The 23,190-nt window shown below is 37.5% G+C and overlaps 1 protein-coding gene across 1 annotated transcript in view; it reads right to left on the bottom strand.

The window, feature by feature from the left end:
- The window catches only part of ZNF536 (zinc finger protein 536), a gene marked incomplete at both ends in the record, with an annotated part of 189,512 nt that overhangs the window by 128,911 nt on the left and 37,411 nt on the right, over positions 1-23,190 (bottom strand). Inside the window, one exon of the mRNA XM_082319229.1 lies at positions 7,339-7,491. Within this exon, the coding sequence (XP_082175355.1) occupies positions 7,339-7,491 (153 nt within the window). The remainder of the gene's footprint in view (positions 1-7,338; positions 7,492-23,190) is intronic.

Raw genomic sequence — 23,190 nt, 5'->3', positions numbered from 1 at the left:
AAGACATCTCACAAGAACTATTTTATATCAGGATATAGTAAAACAATAAAAACTCAATGCTGCTTGTAAAATCTGCACAAAAGCTTGGTAGATAACTGGAAACAGACATGTTGCCCAGTAGAAACAGGTCTATTTGTATGGTAGGTCGTATAAACAACACAGATGTATAATCTATGCAAGCTACCACCAGTCCTGCTCAGAATGCAATCTGATCATACCAGTCATAGGAATTATCTGCTACAGGCTGTGCAAGGAGACCACAGCCAGATTATAAATAGATTTACAGATTTTAAGGCCAGAAGGGACAATTATGATCATCTAGGCTGATTTGTTGTACAACACAGGCCAAAGACCCTCACATGATAATTCCTGCATCAAATCATAACTACAGTTTGAAACAAAACTTACTTGTTTTAGCTTAAACATATTCTGTTTCAACCATAGCAATGAAGAAGAACCCAACATGTCCCTAGGTAAACTGTTTGACTGGTTAAGTATTTTCACTACTCAAAATGTGTGCCTCATTTCTAGCTTGAATTTGTCCAGAGTCTGCTTCCTACTACTGAACATTGTTACATTTTTCCCTGCTAGATTAAACAGATTTTTTTAATTAAAAAAATCTCTTCCCTAAGGAAGGTACTTGCAGACAGCAAACCAGTCACCTCTTCACCTTCTCTCACTCTTGAGTGGAACACCCTTTCCAATTTTTCAATGTCCTTTTAAATTCTGGGTACCCACTAAAGCTTTCATGAAATTTCAACTTGATATTAATCTTATACAGTCCAAGACTGTGTTTACATCCATAGCTATACCAATCAACTAACAGCTCGTATTCTGTTGCTTCTTTACCATAATCCTAGGCCTAGTTCATCAACGCCTCTAGTATTTGTTCCCTTACATTTTGCTGATTTCAAATTCATATTGTTGAAAAGAGCCCACTCGACTAATCAGTGCCTCCCCATGATTTTTAGCATCTTACCATTTTTGTGCCATTGGTAAATTTTATCAACAGTGATTTTACATACTCTTCCAAACACTGATGATGGAGTGGAAAGCACTGCCGTGGAACTGCCAGTTTATGTGCCCCTTCATCTCTGTATACTGACTTTTTTTTGGTGGGGGGACTGTCACATAGAACAAGCTACTTTCACAAGCCTTGAGAGAAAGTGAGAAACTTGATAAAACTTACTTTCATAAAATAAAATTGAATTAACTATGCTACCAATTCTTAATTAGTTAGCAAATTCATTCTGTAATTTTACCCAAAACTTATGTCAGGGTAGTCCATTTATAATTTCAAGTTCTTAATATTCTTTCTTTTTGGAAATACCAGAATAGCCATAGCTTTTTTACTACTACGAGTGCTCTGGAACTTGCTCCGTGTTCCAAGACTTGGTTTTTTAAATGAACTTTAATGATTTGGAGAGCTCTTCAGCCAGGGTTTTTAAGACTTTATCTATAAGTTATCCAGTCTCATTCATTCTAAAGAATATTAAAATGTAGTGGGCTACAGCATAACAGCCTCATTACTTAATGGCAGAACTGTATCATCGGAAAATACTTATAACAACCATCAGGCTTCTTTCCGAGAACAGAACAGAAGAGTATTTAGTCTTCTGTACCATGGTTGATAATATTTAATCCATTCTTGTCCAGTATTAGGAAGATATCAATCGTTAAACCTGCCAGATCTACAGAGTTTTACCCTGTTCTCCATAACCCTAATAGCCACATACATATTTTCACCATTACTTTTAGTTTCCCTTATCAAATCTCTGTACTTCTTAAATATCTATTTATATTTAGTGCTGTGGGCTCCTTTATTCATTTTTCATACTTAACATGCAGCTTCTTAAAAATCTGTACAGCACCCTACATTCCCCTTCCCCACTGAATGCCCCCCCTCTTTTCAAATAAGATTTCTTAAGCAGTTTGTTTGTGGAGTATGCGTCTCTGCTCCGCGTAGTGCTGCTCCTCAGTGCAGTGCGGGCTGTGCATCAGTACAAGAACCCCAACACCTAAAGCTCTGGCAGCCAGGAGTGGGGTTTTCACAGTCACTCAGGGACAATGTGAGTTGCAATTTGATCCTATATATTTCTAAACAACCTATAGTTTTCTTTCATGCAAAGCAAATGAAATGAAATGTCTTATAATTCCAGAGAATACTGCTTAATGAAAATATTGAAAACATTTTCCAGCATTTTTTATTTTACCATTGAAACAGTTATTGATAACCTATTTTATCCATTGTGCAGTAGATATTTTAGAAATGAATTGCTGTATGGTTTAATTAGTTCATTATTATGCCTATTCTTACATGGTAATTTCTTTTATCATTCTAATCATTCACTTCACACTTTTTAAACCAAATGGAATATCAAAGGTTCTGTAGGATTATTTTTGGATCCTGCACATGTTTCACCACACAATTAATCTGTTTGTCAGAAATACTAGCTAACTTCTCCTCTTTACTACTTTCCTTTACTAGTGATTTTTCTCTATTATATAAGATGAAATTACCCCTACCCTGTAAAAGGACAGACTTTTGATGCTTTTGACTCAGTTTATTAAAGATTTTTCAATTGTGCACTAGGCATTACAATAAAATATTTTAATTTTTACGAAGTTTCATAATTGAATATTTTCCTTTATTTATATCTCATCTACGATATTTATTTAGTCTTTTTACATGTCTTTACTTAGTTAAAACGCAGAGAGATAAATGTGGTTGTTACTTTGCAGGGAAGATTCAGTACATTAATATAAACTGTATACTAATTCCCCCAAAGCATATATATATGTTGTAAACCTGAAGACTTTTTACACAGCTGCTTATTGCTAAACAGTGCCTTGTCCAGAAGGGGACAATCTGTGTCTCTAATTGCTGTCACTGAAGCTGAGATTCATTATGTGACTTTCCCATTAAAATGTGAGCATTAATTTGTATAATGAAATATCACCCACTGCAGTGTTCATTAGCCATGCCCTACTGTATACTGCACATTGTTAGCTACCTAGAAACTGTAGTTAATTTCACTAATGGATATTTCCCTACTTAGTGTTTGGTAGGAAATTTATACTGTAACATTACCTCTTAAACTTTTAAGGAAATTTAAATTCAATCAATTATTTTCAACAAAAGTTTGGGATGTCATTAAGACAGGAGAAAAGGCATGCTGTACAATGTTAAGGATGGGAAATCTGGAGAAATCTAGAGAAATGAAAAGTCCTTTTAGTTCATCTTAGAAATGTAAGAATAAAAGATGTTCAATACCAAAATTGTCTCCTCTTGGAGCACACATACCCATTTTCCTTAATTATTCATATTGCTCATCCCACTACAAGCGCCTTCAGAGAATGGCAACAGGCAGTCTTTTTTTAGGAAGAAAATGTGAATTGAATTCATTTAAAACAGCACCGTTTTTACTGTATTTCATCAGTTCATCTAGCAAGTTTTAAAATTGGCTTGTCACATTTTCAAGGGAAAATGCAGTAACACTGTCAATGTATATACTACATCTAATGCATGTAAGACACACGTCATACATGTCGTAACATACTCTCAGTCAATGGACACAGCCCTGCCAAGTTTCTTCTTCCTATCCCTCTCTTTCTTAGGCTTCTCCTGTTCAGCACAACTCAAACCTTCTTCAGGGCTCTACTTTGCTCATGCATATTATTCTTTTTTCAGTACTCAAGGTATTTAACTGTGCCAGTCATACTGGGAATATACCTGAGCACCTAATGACCACACAAACCCAAGCCAGTCTACATCTGCGGTAGCTTCTGAATGCTAATGCAAGGTGCAAAGAGGTGCTGGAGCTAATCTGAAACTGGCCCCTACATAATATGTCACTTGTCAAAGGTAGAACATAAGAAATTTTAGTTTTTTCATGTAACTCTTTCTGTGCAGTCCAAAGGCCTAGGCATGTAAAGTAAAAACCACATTTATTTGATTTCAGTGGGAACTGAGTGCTCAAGAACATAAAGAAGCTGCTCAGCTCCCTGAATGAAGGAAATGAAGGAACCTTAAATTGCTGCCCCCAGAGGGGAAAAATGGAAACTCTAGAAGCAGCTGCATATGGCACATTACGGGTCTGAGACACTTAGATGGTTTTCTTTTTCACAAAGTCTGAGCATCTCGAAGCCTTCTGTGTTATAACCTTCTCAGCTGTATTATATATTATTTTTTAACCAGGAAGCTGAATCACAAAGTGGCCAGTCCACCCACATGTCTACTATGCACTACTGATGTATATACATGCTTTGCCCTTGTTTCTGCATCACTTCACACAGTGAGTTTGTGAGAGTTGAAGTAGGTAGCTCTGAAGAAGCAGGACCATACAGCCCATCTCTAGTCACTGGTCAACAAAAAGAAGTAATCTAGGAGGGCTACAAGAGTTTTGTCTGTCCTCTCTAAGCCCCGAGGCTCTGAAGCATTTTGCCCTGAGAGTCCTTCTTCTCTTCTCTCGGGGTCGTACTAAGGAGCTGTCTCATCCTTCATTCAACTTCATTCAACTGTTTTTAGAGCAAGAAAGAGGAGAAACTGATTTCACATAATTATGCCCTTTTCTTCTTATCGTATGGGAACAATCAGAATTCATATCTTACTATCTTCCCCTTAAAGCTCTTCCTGGCTGAATATCATTGAATTAGATAAGAAGAAAAATCCTCTACAATTGTGTGTTGGGACTCAACTGAGTGTGCTAAATAAAACCTTGATTTTTTTTTTTTTCCTTCAGAAGCTTATTATATGATAGCAAGCTACACAGAAACTGAGACTCAGTGTGGAGAAGGTTGCAACCACGAAATATCCAATGGAAAAAAGAAGCAACGCAAGCCACTAGCTAATTCTTTTAAAACAGAGCACAGCTTCCTCCTCTTGTGGAGGATTAAACGGCTTCTCTAGCTTTTTTGGGCCAATTGCCACAGAAGCACCTCCTGGCTGGATCAGACTTTGGGTCTTATCTTGGCATGCGTACCAAACCAACCTACTCGTGTGCCTCCAAACACACAGATGTTCGAAGGAACCTGACTTCTGCTGAACTGCTTGAGCTCATCTCTAACAAACAGGTGCTGTGAGAACAAGAACAGTAATTGAGTTAATGTAGTGGAGAAACACAGTAAAGTGTTTTTTATCAGTCAGTTATATGATCCAGGCATATAATAAAGACAGAGTGTGACATAAAAGGCAGGAAACTGTCCCTGATAAGTATGAGCTCACCAATATTTGTTTAATAACTGGTATCTATTACATCATTTGCATTTACTGCAAAGCAACTTAATTTTTATTTAATAACTCTAGTAATTTGCCAATTTACATTTTTATAATATTTATTAGGATTATTTCCAATATGTAAAACATTGCTCCATTTAAACATACACGTGTCATTATTTACAAAGATTTTGTTCTCAACCTAATGAAATTGATCTTTATCTATTTTAAAATTATAATGATTTTTAAATATATTGCAAATGTTTCAACAGCCTGTATGATGTTTTCTTTTTTTGTTGTTGTTGTTTTATACATGGTTTATTTTTTTCTTGTTTTAATTTTGTTTAGTCAGTTCTAATATGCAAGTTTTATGGAATATTTCCATTGCAATTAATTTACTTTCCATTAGTTCTAAGCCACAAATACCAAATGCATAATCACTGCCATCTTTAAAACAAGAACAAAACGGCCACTATATAATAAAGCAAAAGGGAGAGATGGGTATCCTCAGGTTATTTTTAAGAATTTTTCTTTGCATCTCCAATAGCAAAAATGTCAAACTGTTTAAACCTCATAGTTACAAGATTGTTTTCCAATAAAATAACTATCATTTTTTTACTTTTAATACATTAGAGAGCACACAAATAGGGTTTTCACCGTGTTTCTTCTTTATTTTTTTTTTTACAAAGACCAACACACGGAAAAGAATATTCCTGCCCTAACAGGTTTGCAATCCAATCAGAAAAAACTACATTAGTGTGCCAAATTTTAAAATTAATATCAAACCAGTGTGGTATAGTCTTACTCCACAATCCAAAGAAAGAAGAATAAAAATACAATGAACAAACTTTCCCATCTCAACAATGAATTTTTTTTCTTTAAATAGTTTTCAGCCTTCATTTTCAATTTTTCAAAATAAGGCCTCACATTTGCAAACCGAACATTACGTATTACATCTGCGCAAGCACGTAGGAGAAACATGACTGCTAATTTTGGGAAGGGAGGAAAATACTGCTTATCTGGTACTTCAGTGAAATAAAAATTAAATGTGAAGTTTTTCAAGTAGGAGGTACAACTGCAAAGTATTTCTTCATGCAATTTATTTTACCTATCAAATAGAAAAGTAGCAGTATAATTCTGAAATTCATTTAAAATGGTTTAAAAAGAAAATGACTCCACAATTACAGTACCCACTATGTCTGTTTCCAAAGAGAAGTATCCTAAATCTCCAGTTTTGCATACTCTCCCAAAGCCTACTACGATACCTAAGACTTGGAAGAAAACAGTATCATATTAGCCATATACAGAATTTCTAGTGATGTCAACAGGACCTGAGGATATCAACATTGTATGTCAGATTTTAATTACAGATAGAGTAAGTCGTCTTAAACATATACTGTGTCTCTACATGAACCTTACCATGTACATATATACCTTCAAGCAAATAAGGTATTGTAATTTAAATGGTGTGGTTATAGTTTACTAGTATTGAGAGCAGTCCACCCAATGAGTGACATACCAAAATAAAGTGAGAATCCAGACCAGTAGTAAGTCTCTGTAGGATAGAAATGCTGTGATTGTTACTAAAATAAAATGTGGTGAGTTCGGTGCAAACCATGATAAGTTTTACTACTTACAAGTACAAAGTCAGGTGAGTTCTAGTGAAAAGAAAAAATGCAGATCCATGAAGCTGATGTATTCATATGAACAGTGAGAGGTTAAAAATGAGCATGCTAAATGGAACAAAAATAGTAACTCTGAGAAAAACATACAGAATCCCTAAGCAGATGCTAAGGAAGGCCTTTGAAGCAGTTAGTATAACTAAGTCTGAAACCAATAGGCTTATGCCTATTGAAGGACAAGGGTAATTGAAGGAAACAGTGATGAAGCAGGGAAGGAGACAGAAATAACCTCAACTGGGAAAAGATGATTCTATTAAAGTGGTCTTTATCCAACAACACATTCCTTGTGCTTTTATTTAAGACTGTCATATATCTTTCTCAAAAGACTTTCTCCAACTAATGAGTCCAAATCTACACTGGGAATTAAGGCTCCTAGCCACATATTATGTTAACCCCCCCCCAGCATGTGCCAACAGTGCTCCGCTCACTTGTTCCTCTCACCTGTATGTATTCTCAAGTGGACCTTTAAGTGATGTGATGTTCTGAAAGTTTTTCCACAATATGGGCAGTCTTTCATGGCAGAACCAAGGCTCCTGTCTCTCAGTAAAGCTGGCTGCTGGACTCCTACAGATCTCCCAGCTTCTTCTCCAATGTCTGCAACACAGAAATGTTCTCACATCACTTCAGCACATGTCAGAAGTTGTTCTCACTAAAACTGCTAACACAACACAAAGTTAAACATGTCAATACTACACCTGTCTATTTCATTCTTTAAATCTGACAGAATGCTGACAATTCATGTATTTTCTTGTTATTGTCTTAAATTATTTCATCTTTCCTATCATCATTTTAAGCAGCATATGGTACCTTTATACTGAACTGAATTATACAAGAAAAGAAACAGCTGTGTCAGCAGCTGGTTTGATTTCTTCTTTTGCTTAGTTCCTATTAATTTTTCCCCAAAAAGTTTTAGATTGTTGTTTTGTTGAATCTATTAAATTTATAAGTATTGTGAAAATCTGTATGCTTTTAGAGGGAAAAAGTTTGCATCAGTATATTAAAACCTCCCAAAACAACAGAATTGCAGTGACGGGGGGGTTCCAACAGCAGTGGCGATGTCTGCCCAGAAAGCTAATCAACTTCCTTCTGCAACATTTCAGCATTGGAGTTACAACACACAACCTAGCGAGTGACCTAATGTCACGGGAAGGGCAATGAAACAATTGATCAGATGAGGGGCAATTCCTTCTCCCTCTCACCCACAGCTCCTGAGTTTTCTCCTTCAGTGTTCACAGCTACACTTATTCTTTGCATCGTAATACAATGGGTGAGACTCCAGGACATCTCTTCTCTGTCCCGATATAAAGAAACAGTCATTCTCAGCCATCTTGAATAAGCTGCTATTATCCAAGTAGGCTATGAACAAAATAACTTACAAAAGACTGACATAAAAATTGCAAAAATGTAGGGCATTTTAAAAAAGTCATTATTCAAACCACACAAGACTCATCTATCATCTTGTACTTGCAGGGTCATGTAATACCACATATACGTATCAATTCACCATTTCACCAAAAAGTACCATGGCAAATGTTGAAATTCTGAACCGGATTTATGCTGCTGGCATGCCACAGAGGTGCAGTACACATGGGCACATCATCATACCCCTATGCAAAAGCTGAGCTGTCTGGGTGATATTGAGGCGGGGAGCATATAGTTAAAATCTGCATGCAGAGTCTTGATTATTTCAACCATAAACTACTGACTGAAAATGTTCTGTCTTTACCCATTTGATATGTAACTAAAGCTGTCAGGAAACATAGTGCAGTTTACACAGCATTGCCTTTTAAATGGAAGTGATGGGACATAAGAAAGACTTAAACATTTGGCTCTAATAAAAACTATTCACACAGTAGCAGAGACCCAAATACCACATTTCTGGAAAAGGTAACACTAGCAGGCATTTCATTATCTACTATAAAATGGTCCCTCTAAACTATTTCGCTTAAAGCTGAAAGAAGGGGATGATAGAGTGATAAAAAACATAATATATATAAAAAATGCTTATCTTAGTCATGTATGTAATCAAGCTATTGCTAGTTTTCAAAAGGCAAAATCTGATAGTTTTCACATCACATTCTTGTTTAACATTTTCTGATTGTTCTTAGACTGCAGAGTTAAAGCACAATATTTAAGTTAGAAAGCTAGTAACTGTCATTTTGAATTATTCACAAGTATGTAAAGTAACATACTGCAGGAGTTTATTTTATCTTTAGGAGTCCAGGAAAACATAGATAGGTGCTAGTCTATAATTCCAATCTCCCTAAAGAGTTTAGATTTTCCCCCTTTTTTCTCCTCAAAAGTTGTATATAATCATGTCTTAAGCTGCTTCGGGAAAAAATGAATTCCTGAGTGCAAAAAGATTTTTCTGAAGTGCAAAACACAGAATGCATGATGATAAACTGCAGGATTTTATTTTGGTTTTCAATAAATACTATATGAGAATTACAGATAAATATATAGATAAAGCTAACAAGCCACTCAGGAGGAATTTACCGACTAAGTCTACTAGTTATGTTTTGCTATATGTCACTCTAAATGATGGCCTGTTATCCATTTGCCTTTTATCTTTCTATCTAGAATATGTGTGGCCCAATAAAAAAGAATAAATTTGTAAGATAAACAGCTCGCTTTGCAGATTTAAGAGACTAATTTTCACTTTACACAAAATTGAATTTTTTCAAGGCAGCGGGACGATGGAGTTTACTCTAGCACTAATCCCTCTGAAAAAGCAAACTGAAAACAACAATGAAGCAAAGAAAGATGTGGGTGGTCTGAAGAGTTTTCTTTTAGATTTAAGTAGACATACAGTAGATAGCTCCAACGGCTTTACTCCAACAGGGGCCTTACCTTGAAGAATTTTTCTTCCCACAGTGAAAGCATTCCTAAGACTTTAAAGCTGGGCTGAGGGGTTTTCTTTTGAATTCCTCTGCCTACAAAGCCCACCGAAACGCTGGAGGCCATCGCTACCTGAATGAGCAGCTTTACATCTAAGTTCTTTTATTTCAAACAATGAAAAGATATGCTCAAGGCTGCCGACTCCCCCATCAAATGCTACCCCAACTTCTGACTAGGGCCCCATTTTGGCAAACCGTACCTACTTGTCAAGGCACTTAAGTTTAAAATGTGCTTAACTTTCAAATGCATTTAAGTCTCACTGACTCTGCTACTGAGGTTTTTTTTTTTATACTCAGTCTCTTAAAGTAATCTCTGGAAAGTGAAGGGGGAAAAAAGTCATACATAAAAAGGAGAAGAGATTAGCAAGCAAAAAATTAAGAAGGAAACTAGTGAATACAGACTATGCCAACAGCAGTGTATATGGGGAATGAAAAACCTTCAGCTCTACCAATAACCGTGTATTCTACACCTCTGATGTCCCCTTTCTCCTGCTATCGGACCCCCTTCCTACGTAGAAACTCTCAGTTCTGTTAAACTGTGCAAAACTGTAGTAATGTTTTACAGACCTGCAGAACTAGGATTAGCCCCAGCAAATTAATTTAATTTATGATTTACTCGGGATTTGAGCTATGGTTTTTGGGCTGCTCAGTTCTGAGGATAAAAGATCAGGAAGGAAAGAGAACAGTTACTTATCTTACAGCCATTGTGGTTCACTGAGTTATGTGGTCTACATGATGTGCACTTGATGCACGTGAGATTAGACTGCTTTTTTTAGTATCTACTTCCATTATAAGCAGGTCTATGTCCTGAATGTCTTCCTGTACATCTCTACCTTTCCTGATTCGAGTGCAGGAAACAACAGAACAGAGTACAAAATATTATATAGATGTACATGCTAGATGTAAGGCTTCTGAGCCTTGTCTCTGAACTTACTTTCACGGAGCTTTCCTTTCACTTTGAAAGCATCTGTTCACAGCAAAAGTCATGGACAGAAGTGCAAAAAGCAACATTCAGTTCTACATATGAAACCAGTCTTTGTGTCAGTATAAGGAGAAGGCAACAGCTGTGAGACCTCCAGCTGCTACGTATGCTGTACCTGCTGGGCAGGCCCATACCGCTCCGTGGCACAGGACACAGAGGAATTCAGCCATGAAGCAGCTTCTGGGGTGGTATGACAGGGACATCTCTTGCGTACCATGCCTCAGCTACACTTAATAACTGACTGTGCACGTGTTCCCATGGGACAAATGCAAGGAAAGAAAGTTCACTTTAACATCTGTATCAGAAGGTGGCAATTAGCTGCATAACCGAAGAGCCAGTTTGGCCTAAATGTGAGCAAATCTATTTGCCACACAGACTGAAATTAAAATTAAGGAATCCCTAAGATCAGTATTTGAAGGACTAGCCCTTCTTCAGACAGATGCCCACTTCTCAGGAGGGAAGGGACAAAAAGCCACCACTCCTCGCCTAGCATGGAGATGACCCCTGTAGTGCTGCAGGCTGCTTTCACATCCCTGCAGTACCCAGAAAGGAAATTCCCACAGAGCCAGATAATCCCAATAAACAGTTTTGAGCCAGGAGCACTTTTACAGTAGCAGGTTAAAAGAAAGTGAGAAACACACCAGTGAATACTTTTTTACAGCAGGCATCGTACTAGGTATCAGAAATGATCTACCCAGAAATGAGCCACTGCCAAGGCTGGCAGTGCCCTCAGCACAAGGATAGAGATGCTACAGAGGCACAATGCCAACTTCAGTGGATATTTCTAGAAAAGAGAAGACAAACTTAGGTGGATAGTGAAGCTGTGTACTCAAAGCAGAAGCTATCTAGCCAGTCATATGAAAAGAAAAAGAATTACTCGAAATTTCCATATATGTTCTGTACGACTGGTCTACCTGTCTGGGATGAGTCTATAAATATGATTAGAAAAAGATTGATTACTTTTGTAAAAAGAAACCTGTTTTCGGTTGGTCAGGTAGCAGCACTGACTTCAGTCATGTTAGCAGCCAAATTTTCAAAGGAGCATCTACACACGTCCCATAAATTTTACCAGAGTATTAATTTTCTGTGTGTATGTGAAAGTGCAGGGATTCACAAAGAGGTACTTTCATGTTCAAAGGAGCTAAATTGCAGTCCTCGTGCAGACTAAATTATCAACGAAGTCAGTTGGAATTTGTCAACACAAGGATTGCCAAATTAGCCAAAACCAGGCAATCACATGGAAAAGGTAATCAACTCACAAAATAGGTAATCACACTTACAAGTATGTGTTTGCTCTTGCACATTTTTCAGACATTATTAAAGAACGCTTTAAAAGTGTGGCCAGAAGCCCTTAAAGCTGCACATAATCCCAGGTTTTCATATATTTCTGAAATTCAAAATATTTGTAGTTCTTTAGAACTGCCTGTAAAAGTTAATGAAACATGGTGCAACGAGAAGCGGTAGTGACCGTTAGTAGTACTACCATTGGGTAGTAGTCCAAAATGGTGGGCTATTTTCTGATGATCTATAAACCACCCAGATTAGCCCATCTTGTGGCAGGAAAAATTATATCCTGAATCTAACATCAAGAAGGGAGTCAGAAGATATTCAGTGTGTTAATCCTGTCACTGCTGCCACCTTTATGCAGGTATGCCTGGACTTGACCACCTCATTCCCTGGGAAGCAGTATAGGATATGCAAAATTTCTGGGAAAACATGCTTTTACCTTTCTTGCCTATTCCTTAGAGAAAGCTTTAATAATACTGAAAATAGTGGAAAATAGGAATATAATTAGGCATATAATTAACCATATTTTTCCAGCTACCTGAAGTAGCTTCAATTAGTATGCTTCAATGTAAATAAGAACAGAATCTGGCCCAGTGCTCATAATTTGAAATTAGAATCCTGTTAGCAGATGTCACTACCCTTTTTTGCTAGTGAAGTTCATGGCTTAAAATGAAAGTGTCTAATATTACTAAATATTACAGTTATATTTTAGGCCTCCGGAAAGAGTTACTAATGTCTTAGGTCAGGAACAACTTGCTGTCTCTATTGTTTCATCAAGGATTTAGGTTTTATAATGACCATAAATGGGAATCTTAAACTGTTAGGCATTAATATGGATTGGCAGAGAATTTGTTTAAACAGAGAGCTATTTTAGAAGAGAATTGGAAAGGAGGCCTACTAGTGAGAAAGCAGCATTCACATTGTTTGTATTATTAGAAGTAAAGATTATACCAAAGGTTCCACTGGTAAATAAAAAGATACTGCTTCTGCCATCAGACTTCCCACTTAGCCCTCTGAACCACACAGGCAAATGAAAGGCACAAACTGCCCTGCCTCTGCTACCGATTAGTGCGTTAGCAGATTTCAAAAATACAATCTTTTTACAATCAAGCAGATGTTAAAAATACAATCTAAATTAAACTGAAGTAAAATGCCCATAACCATTTATATGAGGCAAGACTTGCAACATTTACAAGTGGGCAAATGGCATTCATAGCCAATACCTTGGGCTACAGGGGAGCTATCTAGGAGTTATTTCAAGCACAACAGAAAGGGAGCCAAAATATTCTAAGCGATTTCTTAGTAACTGGTAGGCTGGCAACTTGGGGGCAGCACACATGCCTTAAGCTCATACCTGGAGCACACGACACACTTGGAGATTGGTGGTTTTCACACCCCATGGGTGCAAAACACTTTGCACAACAATACTGCATGTACGCAAATGTTGGTTATATCTTAATGCTTTTCACTCTGGTATGCATTCTGAGAAAGAGGCAAGAGGCTGCATATACAGCACAAAGAGGCATCAATAGACACTTAACCAAAACTAAGCTTTTGTTTATTACAAAATGTTTCTTATCCTCTTTTTTCATTTTAATCAAATTCCCTAGAGAGTTCTTGTTTTGGAGTTCTTAGCAGTCTTACTTTTCAAATTGTTCTAAAACTTTAAAACTTTTTAAGATAATCAAAGCTCAAACACAGTTTCTGAGTACATCATTTTAGCTGCCTGATTTGTTTGAAGAATCATGTGACCAAGAGACAGAAAATCAGAGGTAGTACTTAAGAAACAGGGTTGGTTACTTGCCATTAACTTAGAGAGCTCAGTTTGGACTGAAAATTAAGCATATTGAAAAAAAACGATTTTTTTGAGAGAACATTTTTTTCATGAGACCTTTTAAACTGTATCTTTCTTTTTTTTTTTAAGAAAGAAGAGATCTTAAGCACCTTACAATATCTTTCATTTAACAGCTGGCAGAAGGAAACTCCCAGATGAACATTGGCCTGTGTCTTTCTCTTTAACCAGCTGAGTGATCCAAGCTTTTAATAAAGCTGTTCCAATTATTGTAAAAGTCATCTAGTACCTTATAGCCACAAATATTGACAGTTTATTGCACAACGCATTCATGACATTTGAAGGTCACATCATACATAATACATACACTTTTATAAAAGTGTCTGGAACAAAGAGATACATGATCAGCAATTACATCTTACCATTTGAGGGTATGATTTTATACTTACTTAGAATGAAATACTATATGAAATGCAAATTGTTAATAAAACACAAAATAGTTCATTTTCTGTATTTATTGTTTTATTAATCAGCAATACTGAGTTCAGTTGTACAAAATCAATGGAAAGCGGTCCATGCCCCAAGAAGATTACAGTTAAATATTGTTATCCTGCAAACCATCACACATATTCTTAGCTCAGCATGAGAAGAAAGTAAGCTTAAAACTTTAATCTCGCTACTGTATACCTCTCCAGCCTTACCCACTTCAATGAAACCTCAACGATTTGAATCAGGACCTTAGCATATTATTGAAATATTAGTTTTGATAAAATTGAATCAAAATGAAACTGAAAAGAGTGCTGAAGAATTTTTTTTAATATATGCACATGCCAGCATATCAAACTTCATCCTCTTCCAGTGCTCACGACTTAAAAGGCCATTCTAAAATCACATGCACGTGCACAAATGGTATAATTAAAAGGCGTAAGTTGCAATTTATGCAGTCAGACCTGTGCACAGTTCTTCAATGAAGTCAACAAACATGAGAAATACACAGAGCATGGCCATGAGAGTGCTTGCCTTTGGTTAAATAGACCTCACTTTTATGGTACCACCTCTAGATCCTGGAACCTTCAGCTACCTAATGAGAGCTGAGTTTGCAGCAAATGAGCATGGATCACTACATCATTCCCTCTAACACCATTTTTGCTGGTTTGTTTCAAAATCCTGCTATCTTCTTTCCTAAGCTCTTCACATGCAAGACTGTTCCACCATCCAACTCCTTCACTGGCTTTTCAGTTCTGCTACTCCAAAATCATGGCTTTGAAATCCCACTTCCTTAATTTGGCTGTATAGATCAAAGCACTTCAGATCCCAAATCACTGAGTTTGCCAGATGAGGTTCGTGAAATTCCACTAGACTTGTATAATCTTTCCACTGGAAAAGTGGATGCTTTAGAAGAGGATGTACTTCGTTATTTATCAGAACGATGGGTCTGTTTGCTATTTTGAATGTAAGGCTAGTTACTCTCAGTGATGAGCTTCTGCTTGTTCTTGCTTTCTTCAGAAGTGCACATCTGAGCTGCCAGAACACCTTATTGTACTTCTCTGTCCAGAACATGTATCTTCACAAGCGAAGCAGATACCTCCTCTTTGGATCAACAATGCTGGGCTGAGTACAAATATGTACTCAAGGATCTTTCCTTGGTATTTTGCCAATGTTCTTTGTCATCTATCCTCAAAATTTATTCTGGTGTTCATTTATACTTCTGACAGCAATGTTAGCTCCCAAACCTTCCATACACATACTTTCCATGGTTTTCTCCTCCTTTTCTTAAAACAAGTTTAGAATACTCTGGATTTTTACCAAATGTTCAAGCCAACAGTGGTCAGTGATTCTCCTGTAAGCCTGTCTCACTAGTTTTCTGACCCAAACCCTTGACTCACCTATGTTAGCTTTGACCCTGTCACCTAAATTTGAAATGGGCACTTGATTACTGACCAGAGAGGATGAGGTCTTTCCACACTTCATACAGATTGTTTACTGCTTTTTGAGAAAATTCCAGTGGGGAATCTAAGCAGAGAAGCTATCCAACTGGACCATCTTTTGGATTTGTATGTGTTATTTGTAGGCAGGTGTTCAGGTACCAGATGGCCTTAAAGCCCATACTACTCAGGTTATAGCAGCTTCTACAGGCTGTCTGCATCATATTCCCATCTCTGAGATTTGCAGAGTGGCTACATGGAGCTTGATAAACACTTTTACCTAGCATTGCTCTCCTGATGCCAAGGCTAGATCAGATATCCAATTTGGGAGAGTTGCCTTACAGTCCCTCTTTAATTAAGTACTCCTGATCTCCCACTCCTGGGATGGATTGCTACTGCTGATTAAGCTCCAGAAGTAAGGATCTGTGGAGGCAATTTCATGAGGGAGAAAATGAAGTTGCTAGCTAATCAACTAAAATAACCATTAACTGGACTTCTGTGAATGAATATATTGCCTTCTTCTTCCTTCCATACTTACCCTGTTTCTTCCGCATGTTAGCATCTCTACATACCTACAAACCAAACAGGTAAGGCATACTTCATTATGGCCTCTATCTTGTCCCTAAACTACGTGTGGGACAAATAGTACCATTTGGTACAGTATACAGGCTACGTTATGACGAAAATCCAACACTGTGTCAGTAAACTGTAGGTAAGATGGTGAATCTGGGTGGAAGAGAGTGGTATTGAACCTATTTTCTCTAGGTTCTTCCCATGTACCCAACAATGCAGAGTCTGTGAGATGTTAAAAGGCACAAATTAACACCCAACTCCACATGGTTTCCAAAACCCATCAATATCTTTTAAAATCTTTTGAGTACTTGTATGGAAATATTTAATAACTACACTAGCCAAGTTTCACCCTGAGTTGCTGGGCTTAAACAAATCCAAAAAAAAAACAAATCATTTTTTCAAGTCAAAACCACAGACTTGCCTACATTATATGTAGCTCTCGGGGCATCAGGTATCATTGGAGAAGTTTTTGTGTACTATTGATTAAGAAAACCCCTTTTCCTTATTATTATCTTATCACAGGGTGGCAAAATCAACATACAAGTGCAGGTAGCAGGTCATCAGATCTTATAAAAATTCATTCTAATAAAGAAAACTGTAAATTATTTAAAATGTCACAGCAACATCTTCCTGTAGACACCAGTAAGAAAGAAACCAACAATAGAATCAGTCACATACAAACAACTGTACAGGTAGCTAAATTACTAATTTCTCCCTCAACAAAATGAGAAAGAATTAAAGACTGTCCATTTACAGATTACCGATTACAGAGGTACTGACAGAGTTTCCAAAAAGTGAATAATGTCGTGGTGTGTGTTAAAACATTGGGACAGATTATGATAGTATAGACTTTTCCAGTATCTCTATTTTCTTACTTTTTACTTTCCAGTGCTGCCTTCAAACTAAATGACTGCTTTGAGCTAATACAAATACTTCTGTAAATAATTTTTCTCCCATTTAACTTCTTTGGTACATGCCACTTCAGTATAATTTCCAACATCTTTCCCCATTTTACAAAAAATGAGCTGTACTTGAAGAAATACTTATGAGCAACTCTGAACTGCTGAATCTGTTTTACTAGCACCCTTTTTCTATAAATAAATATGTTAATTACATAACTTTTGTTATAACAGAAAAGTATTGATTATATTCATTACTTCTAATCTTGAGAAGGGATCCTTTAACTGTTTGGTATTTTTTTTTTCCTCATTGGTTTAACAATGTATTGTGGGCATACTGAGACCACAATGTCTTTAAACATGGTATTATATGAATGGGCTCATTAATTTTTTTTATAGTAATGACATATCTCAAAAAGTACATTACTAGGTCAACCTGTATCCATGTTTTGTAAAATAGCCTTAAAGTACACTGATACTTCAACATGCTATTTGTAGGCTATAAAAAATATGAAATGCTGCCTATGGAGCTGATATATCAATAATCCAGTTTCCCTTTTCTACTATAAAAATATAAAATTTTTCATCTGAACTATCCTGGTAAAAAAAGAGAAAAAAATACTATTTTGAATGCTCTCCTCTGATTTAGCTGAGCTTGTGGCAATAACTGGTTTAGGCATAGGCTTCAGTATGCTGGAATGATCCTGAAACTAATTTTGCATGTGTTGGAGTTGGACTGTGGCCATGCACGTCAGTATGCTGGAACAGAGTTATCTAAATCCTGAGCCTTATTTTACATGTGCTGGTGTTGGACTGTGGCCCTGCAATCTTTTAGGTCTCCATCTGTAGCTATCAAAGCCAGGGTGTGCCCAGCCACTCGCTACCGCTCACTGCTTTCCTTCCACAGGAAAGCTACAGGCTCTCAACAACCCTCCCGCACATCGGTGTGACCGGGAGCTCTTCAGAGTCCTGGCAAGTCTCATCAACCTTCCTCTAAAGCCTCTTTGCTGCCATGGCCGGCCTTTTGCAACGCATCACACTTCTTGTATCACTATAATCCTGGATAGTTATCAAGTCCCACATCAGTGACGAGAAATATCAACCTCTTGGACAGATGTTCACTCAGATTCAGTGAGTTAATTCCTCTTTCAATACCAGCCCACTAATTTTTAAGCAAGCTATGGAGACCACAGCTCCCAGACTGATGGAAGGCCCCTCTGAGTTTCCCAGCCTGACAGTGCTTTCCCTGCGACCATCGGCCAAAGGGATTTGAAGTCCAGGCAGTCTAGTCAGAAGCTAGCAGTTCTTTTCTTCTGGGGAAGGGAACAAGAAAAGAAAAGATCAGGCACTCGGAAGCCACGTTCCCCCCAAAATACAAGAACCACTGGCTGTGCACAAATCTGGAATACCAACACAGAGGCAGTAATGGGGACTGAGCAAAGCAAAGGTAGTTGTACAAAGCATTTATCACCCCCCTAAGATGAACTGGTAACCTCAAGGGACATACAGGCTGATGGTAACACAGTACAAAGTTTTTGCAAGCCTTTTTCCACTCGTTTACACTTCCCCCACATTAATCCACCAGCAAATACATATTTTAACCCATCAGGAGCATCTATAAAATTAGGAGATAATCCGGACTAAATTATTTGCAAGCACATTTTTCTACCAGAATTAATAACATTTTGTCTCCATGGAGCCTCCCAAACTGAGGAAACAACTTCACACTAAGGTCAAAATTAGACATTTGAATGAAGATTGGGCAGTCTTCTATGACTGGACAGACACAAGTTAGCTTACTGTCTGCCTCAGAGACAGAGGAAGACTTATTTCAGAAGAAGGAGGGTTGTTCCATCTCTTAACTTATTATCAATGCACTTTCTTTAAACTCCAACGGTAAAAGAAATTCAAAACCCAGGTAGTCTGCATGCACGGAAGCACCTTTTGTTTAATAAATAATTCAGCCATGTACTCCTTTTTAATTTAAAAACGGTCTGACTGAACAGTCAACAGAGTGAACTAAAGTTGGCAAAATACAGTGTTAAAAAATTAAAAAGTGTATTCAAGGCCGTATTCATTTGCTTCACTTCTCATATACTGGAGAGACAGGCTGTGCTGAAGTTCTAGCTTTTTTTCTTTTTCTTTTAAATTATACACATACAGTCACATGATGCTCACTTGATTTTGAAAGCTGCCTTGCCCTGGAATTAGTCTGTCTCTGTTACCAGCACAGGAGCCAGTGCTCCTCTACCTCATGAACGTCATCAGAAATTCAGCCAAAATGTTCTCATGAGCTCCTCTGCCATGCCTGTGAGGGCCAGACTTGACTATGGACCATCTTGGAAAACCAAAATACTGTAAAACATTCTGGAAATATTCAGACCATCATCTGAATGATGGTCCCATATATTAATAAGTGTATGGTAGGGTACAGGAAACACATCTGGCTGCAAAAATCTGCAGATAATGATGCAAAGAAATCCATCCCAGGACTGAATTTGTAACACACTATTGCAAATGCATACAAATACCTGGAATCAGTCGAGTGCTTTTGGTACTGACTGATCTTCTTGAAGACAGTCAAAAGCATATAGCACTATCTTAAGTATGAACTCACGGGCTCAGTTTGTGTAAAACAAAATTCTTGGCAGTAAGCAGCTGAGGATAAGCAGGAAAAAAGCAAATAGAGTCAATTCTTACACTTAGCCTTCTGCACCACAATGCTTAAAAGAATTTCTTGAATCTTAGAGCAGACAGCAAGGAAAAAGTAATGCTGTGGCAAAACCTCCTTATTTCAGATTCCTGGAGATCTAGCCGTTCCCCCACACATCCCAAAGCAGCAGCAGCAGGTACTTAATGCCTTCCTAACAAAGCACAACCTTTTAGTCTCCACTCTGCTGGGTGTTTGATTCCCATCACTGTGAATGGCTTTACAATGTTTTGCACCCTTTCTGATCAGCATCTCCTGAACCAATGACCACTCTGTAACCAGCACACAACATCCACCAACATGAAATTACCAGCTTGATGATGCTCACGTGACATTAAATGCTGACAGAAGGAAATCTATCTCAGACAGGTAAAACATGCAGGAAAGAAGATCCTTACACGGAAGAAGAGGGGAAACCTAACCCTTACAAAGTAACGCTGACTTTAAAGAAAATGACTCAGCAATAACATACTTATTTAAAATATGGACATACTTTTTTAAAATGCATCTTCTTAGAGGCACAGGATGACAGACATGAGTCACATTTGAAAGAGACAGAAGTTTCACAAGTACATCTTGAATAATTCCACAGCATATGGGGGAAGACCAGCTTTTCACCAAATTTTCTCTATTCTAAACAGCAGTAAAATTACCTGCAGTATATAGGATGAAAACACTAAGCAGACCAGATAAACACTTTGTACACATAGGAAACTTTCAACACCTTACTCTGTTGTGACAAAATAGCCTACGAATTATATGCACAAAATAAATCTCTGAATCTGACAAAGTCTGAACAAACACATCAGTATAACTATAGAGATTGTTTAGACCCAAACTCCTACCCTGCAAGTCAGAGAGTCTCAAGATTCTAATTTTGGCCAATTACTAGCTTATATTGAGACACTATGCAGTAAGTACCATCTCAGTGAACAGACTAATTTAAACTCTGAGAATGCAGGCTACTGCTTTTGTGGAGACACATGTTTCCATGCCTTTTCAGGATGGTACTAGTGGGAGCCACTCCAATAGCCTGGCAAGCCCACACAGAATTTGGTACATAACAAACTGGCTTGCAAGCGATTACATTTGAAAGCTGTCTACAGTGGGACTGGCCAACCTAACTAAGTAATGTATGGGGTTGAGAAAAGGTGAACGGCAGTATAAACTGGTCAAATGAAACTGAAATAATTTTAACAATTTTACTAGTACTAGTTCTTTTCTGGCTACAGATTCTGTGATATCTCACTACAGATACGTGCCCCGTCACAAGGGTCATACATATTTATTTCAAAAAAAGGGATCTTGTTGACTACTGGGCCATGGAGTTTGCTGATACATGCTGAAACATTTTAATAAAGGGAGGACAACCAAAATCTGTCACTGCTTAACAGTCAGTAACTCTATACTGCTATCATACCAAGTTTTATCACAAAACTGCAGGAGACCAGCATTGTATTTTGTTTAAAATAAACAACGATGGGAAGATGCAACTTAGGAAAGGTGGCTCAGATACCAGACAGAACGCTCATGAGTGTTGTAGATCAGTGGAATGGCATTCCAGAAAAAACCTGCTGGATAGACCATCACCTGCAGTACTGCTCTGACGAGTGCTGTTCACCAGACAACAACATACTTCCTTCTCCGTATTCCAGGGTTCTTTTCAATTAATATTTGTTTTAGTTATGTTGAATCACGCCTCATCTACTAAGATATTATTTGATTTTTTTTTAAGAAATTCCTTTCTTCTTGGATACACTTTCACCACAGTTTTTTTGAAGTATGAAAGTAAACACAGTCCCTACGATGGCAATTTCCATTCATAGTTTGACAACTAAATGTTGCGATGTTACTTGAAACTCCTGCCTCTTATCTTTCAATTTTTCTTTAGGGAAAAACAGCACAGAAATATATTCTGTCATCTATTTGAAAAGCTGCAGATATAATCCACCTATGACGATTGCAATTTTTGGAATTAAGACTGTGATCCAAAACAGCAGTATGATCTACATTTTAACCACAGCTATTACAATAAATGAAACCAAACGTAGTGATTCTCCACACATTTATCTTTATTCTGATAACGCTTTGCAAGACTTCTGGATGAGAATGCTTTACATCAGTAAGCATTATTGAAAATATTCCCTGAAAAACATGCATCATTAAGACCATAGACAAAGCAGAATTATACATAGGAGATGGTATGTGTCCAGATCTTTCTTTGCTTTTCACCTATGGTGCAGAGGTTGATAGCCATCACATGTTTTAAATATCTGAGGGTCTTCTGATGGCAGACAACCAGCAACATAAGATCAGTTAGTAATAGCTGACTGTCAACATCATAGGCAAACCCATTACCTCTGGCATGATCGGGGACTTTGGTTGGCATGGTCATTTGAGGGAGCAATGGCAAACCAACCTTTCCCACTGGGACAGGGTGTACTAGGGACACGGCTGAAGCACACTGACAGCACGGGAACCGATGGCAGTCATGCTGGATTCCTGCAAGGGACCAACCCCTTCGCATCCTACTATGAAGGGTACTGTACTTCACCAGCAGTTTTAGCAATTTCAGTCTATCTGTCTGCACTCTAACATGTGCAAAGGCACCAAAGCTTTCTCTCAAAACAGATTTTCATTAACTTGCGCTACCAGGCCCTCCCCTATGCAAAAGCAGAAAGAAGTTTTGCAGAAGTTCAATGAAGAATTCTCTTACTTAACAAATTTGCTGCATTTTTAGTACTTTACTGGTTAGTAGGGTCAAACTGGCAATCTGGTCACACTGAGGAAAGAAAATCTCTAAGGGTAATGTTTTTGCTTAAAGTTGTAGAGAACTCCTCAGAAATATTTATCTGGATTTTCCTTCTAATACTTGAGTTAGAACTTCATTGTTATAGCAAAAAACTTTCAAAAGGATTAAAACAGGTTTGGTGTTAAAATCCCATTATGTGTAGTTTGGGAACTGAACTGCCTTAGATTGCACTAAAAATCCTCCTGACGAGACCTTTTGATGTATTCTTTCGATTTATATTTGCACCCTTCATTTCTTCAACTACAGTAGTTTCTCCAGGTAACAACAGGCCACTGCCCCTTTGAATATCTGCCACCGATGGAGTTTTAGTGCAGTTAAAATGTGGTGCAATGCACCATGAAACATGACAGAACCCAAAACTTACTCATGCCTCCAGAAGTGTCAAAACAAAAATATTCCTCATACAGATAGGTTAA

The sequence above is a fragment of the Platalea leucorodia genome (genome assembly GCF_965183815.1).
Source record: "Platalea leucorodia genome assembly, chromosome: 8".
Lineage (NCBI taxonomy): Eukaryota > Metazoa > Chordata > Aves > Pelecaniformes > Threskiornithidae > Platalea > Platalea leucorodia.
The sequence above is the reverse complement of the archived record's forward strand: the minus strand, read 5'-3'. Positions and strand labels throughout refer to the sequence as shown.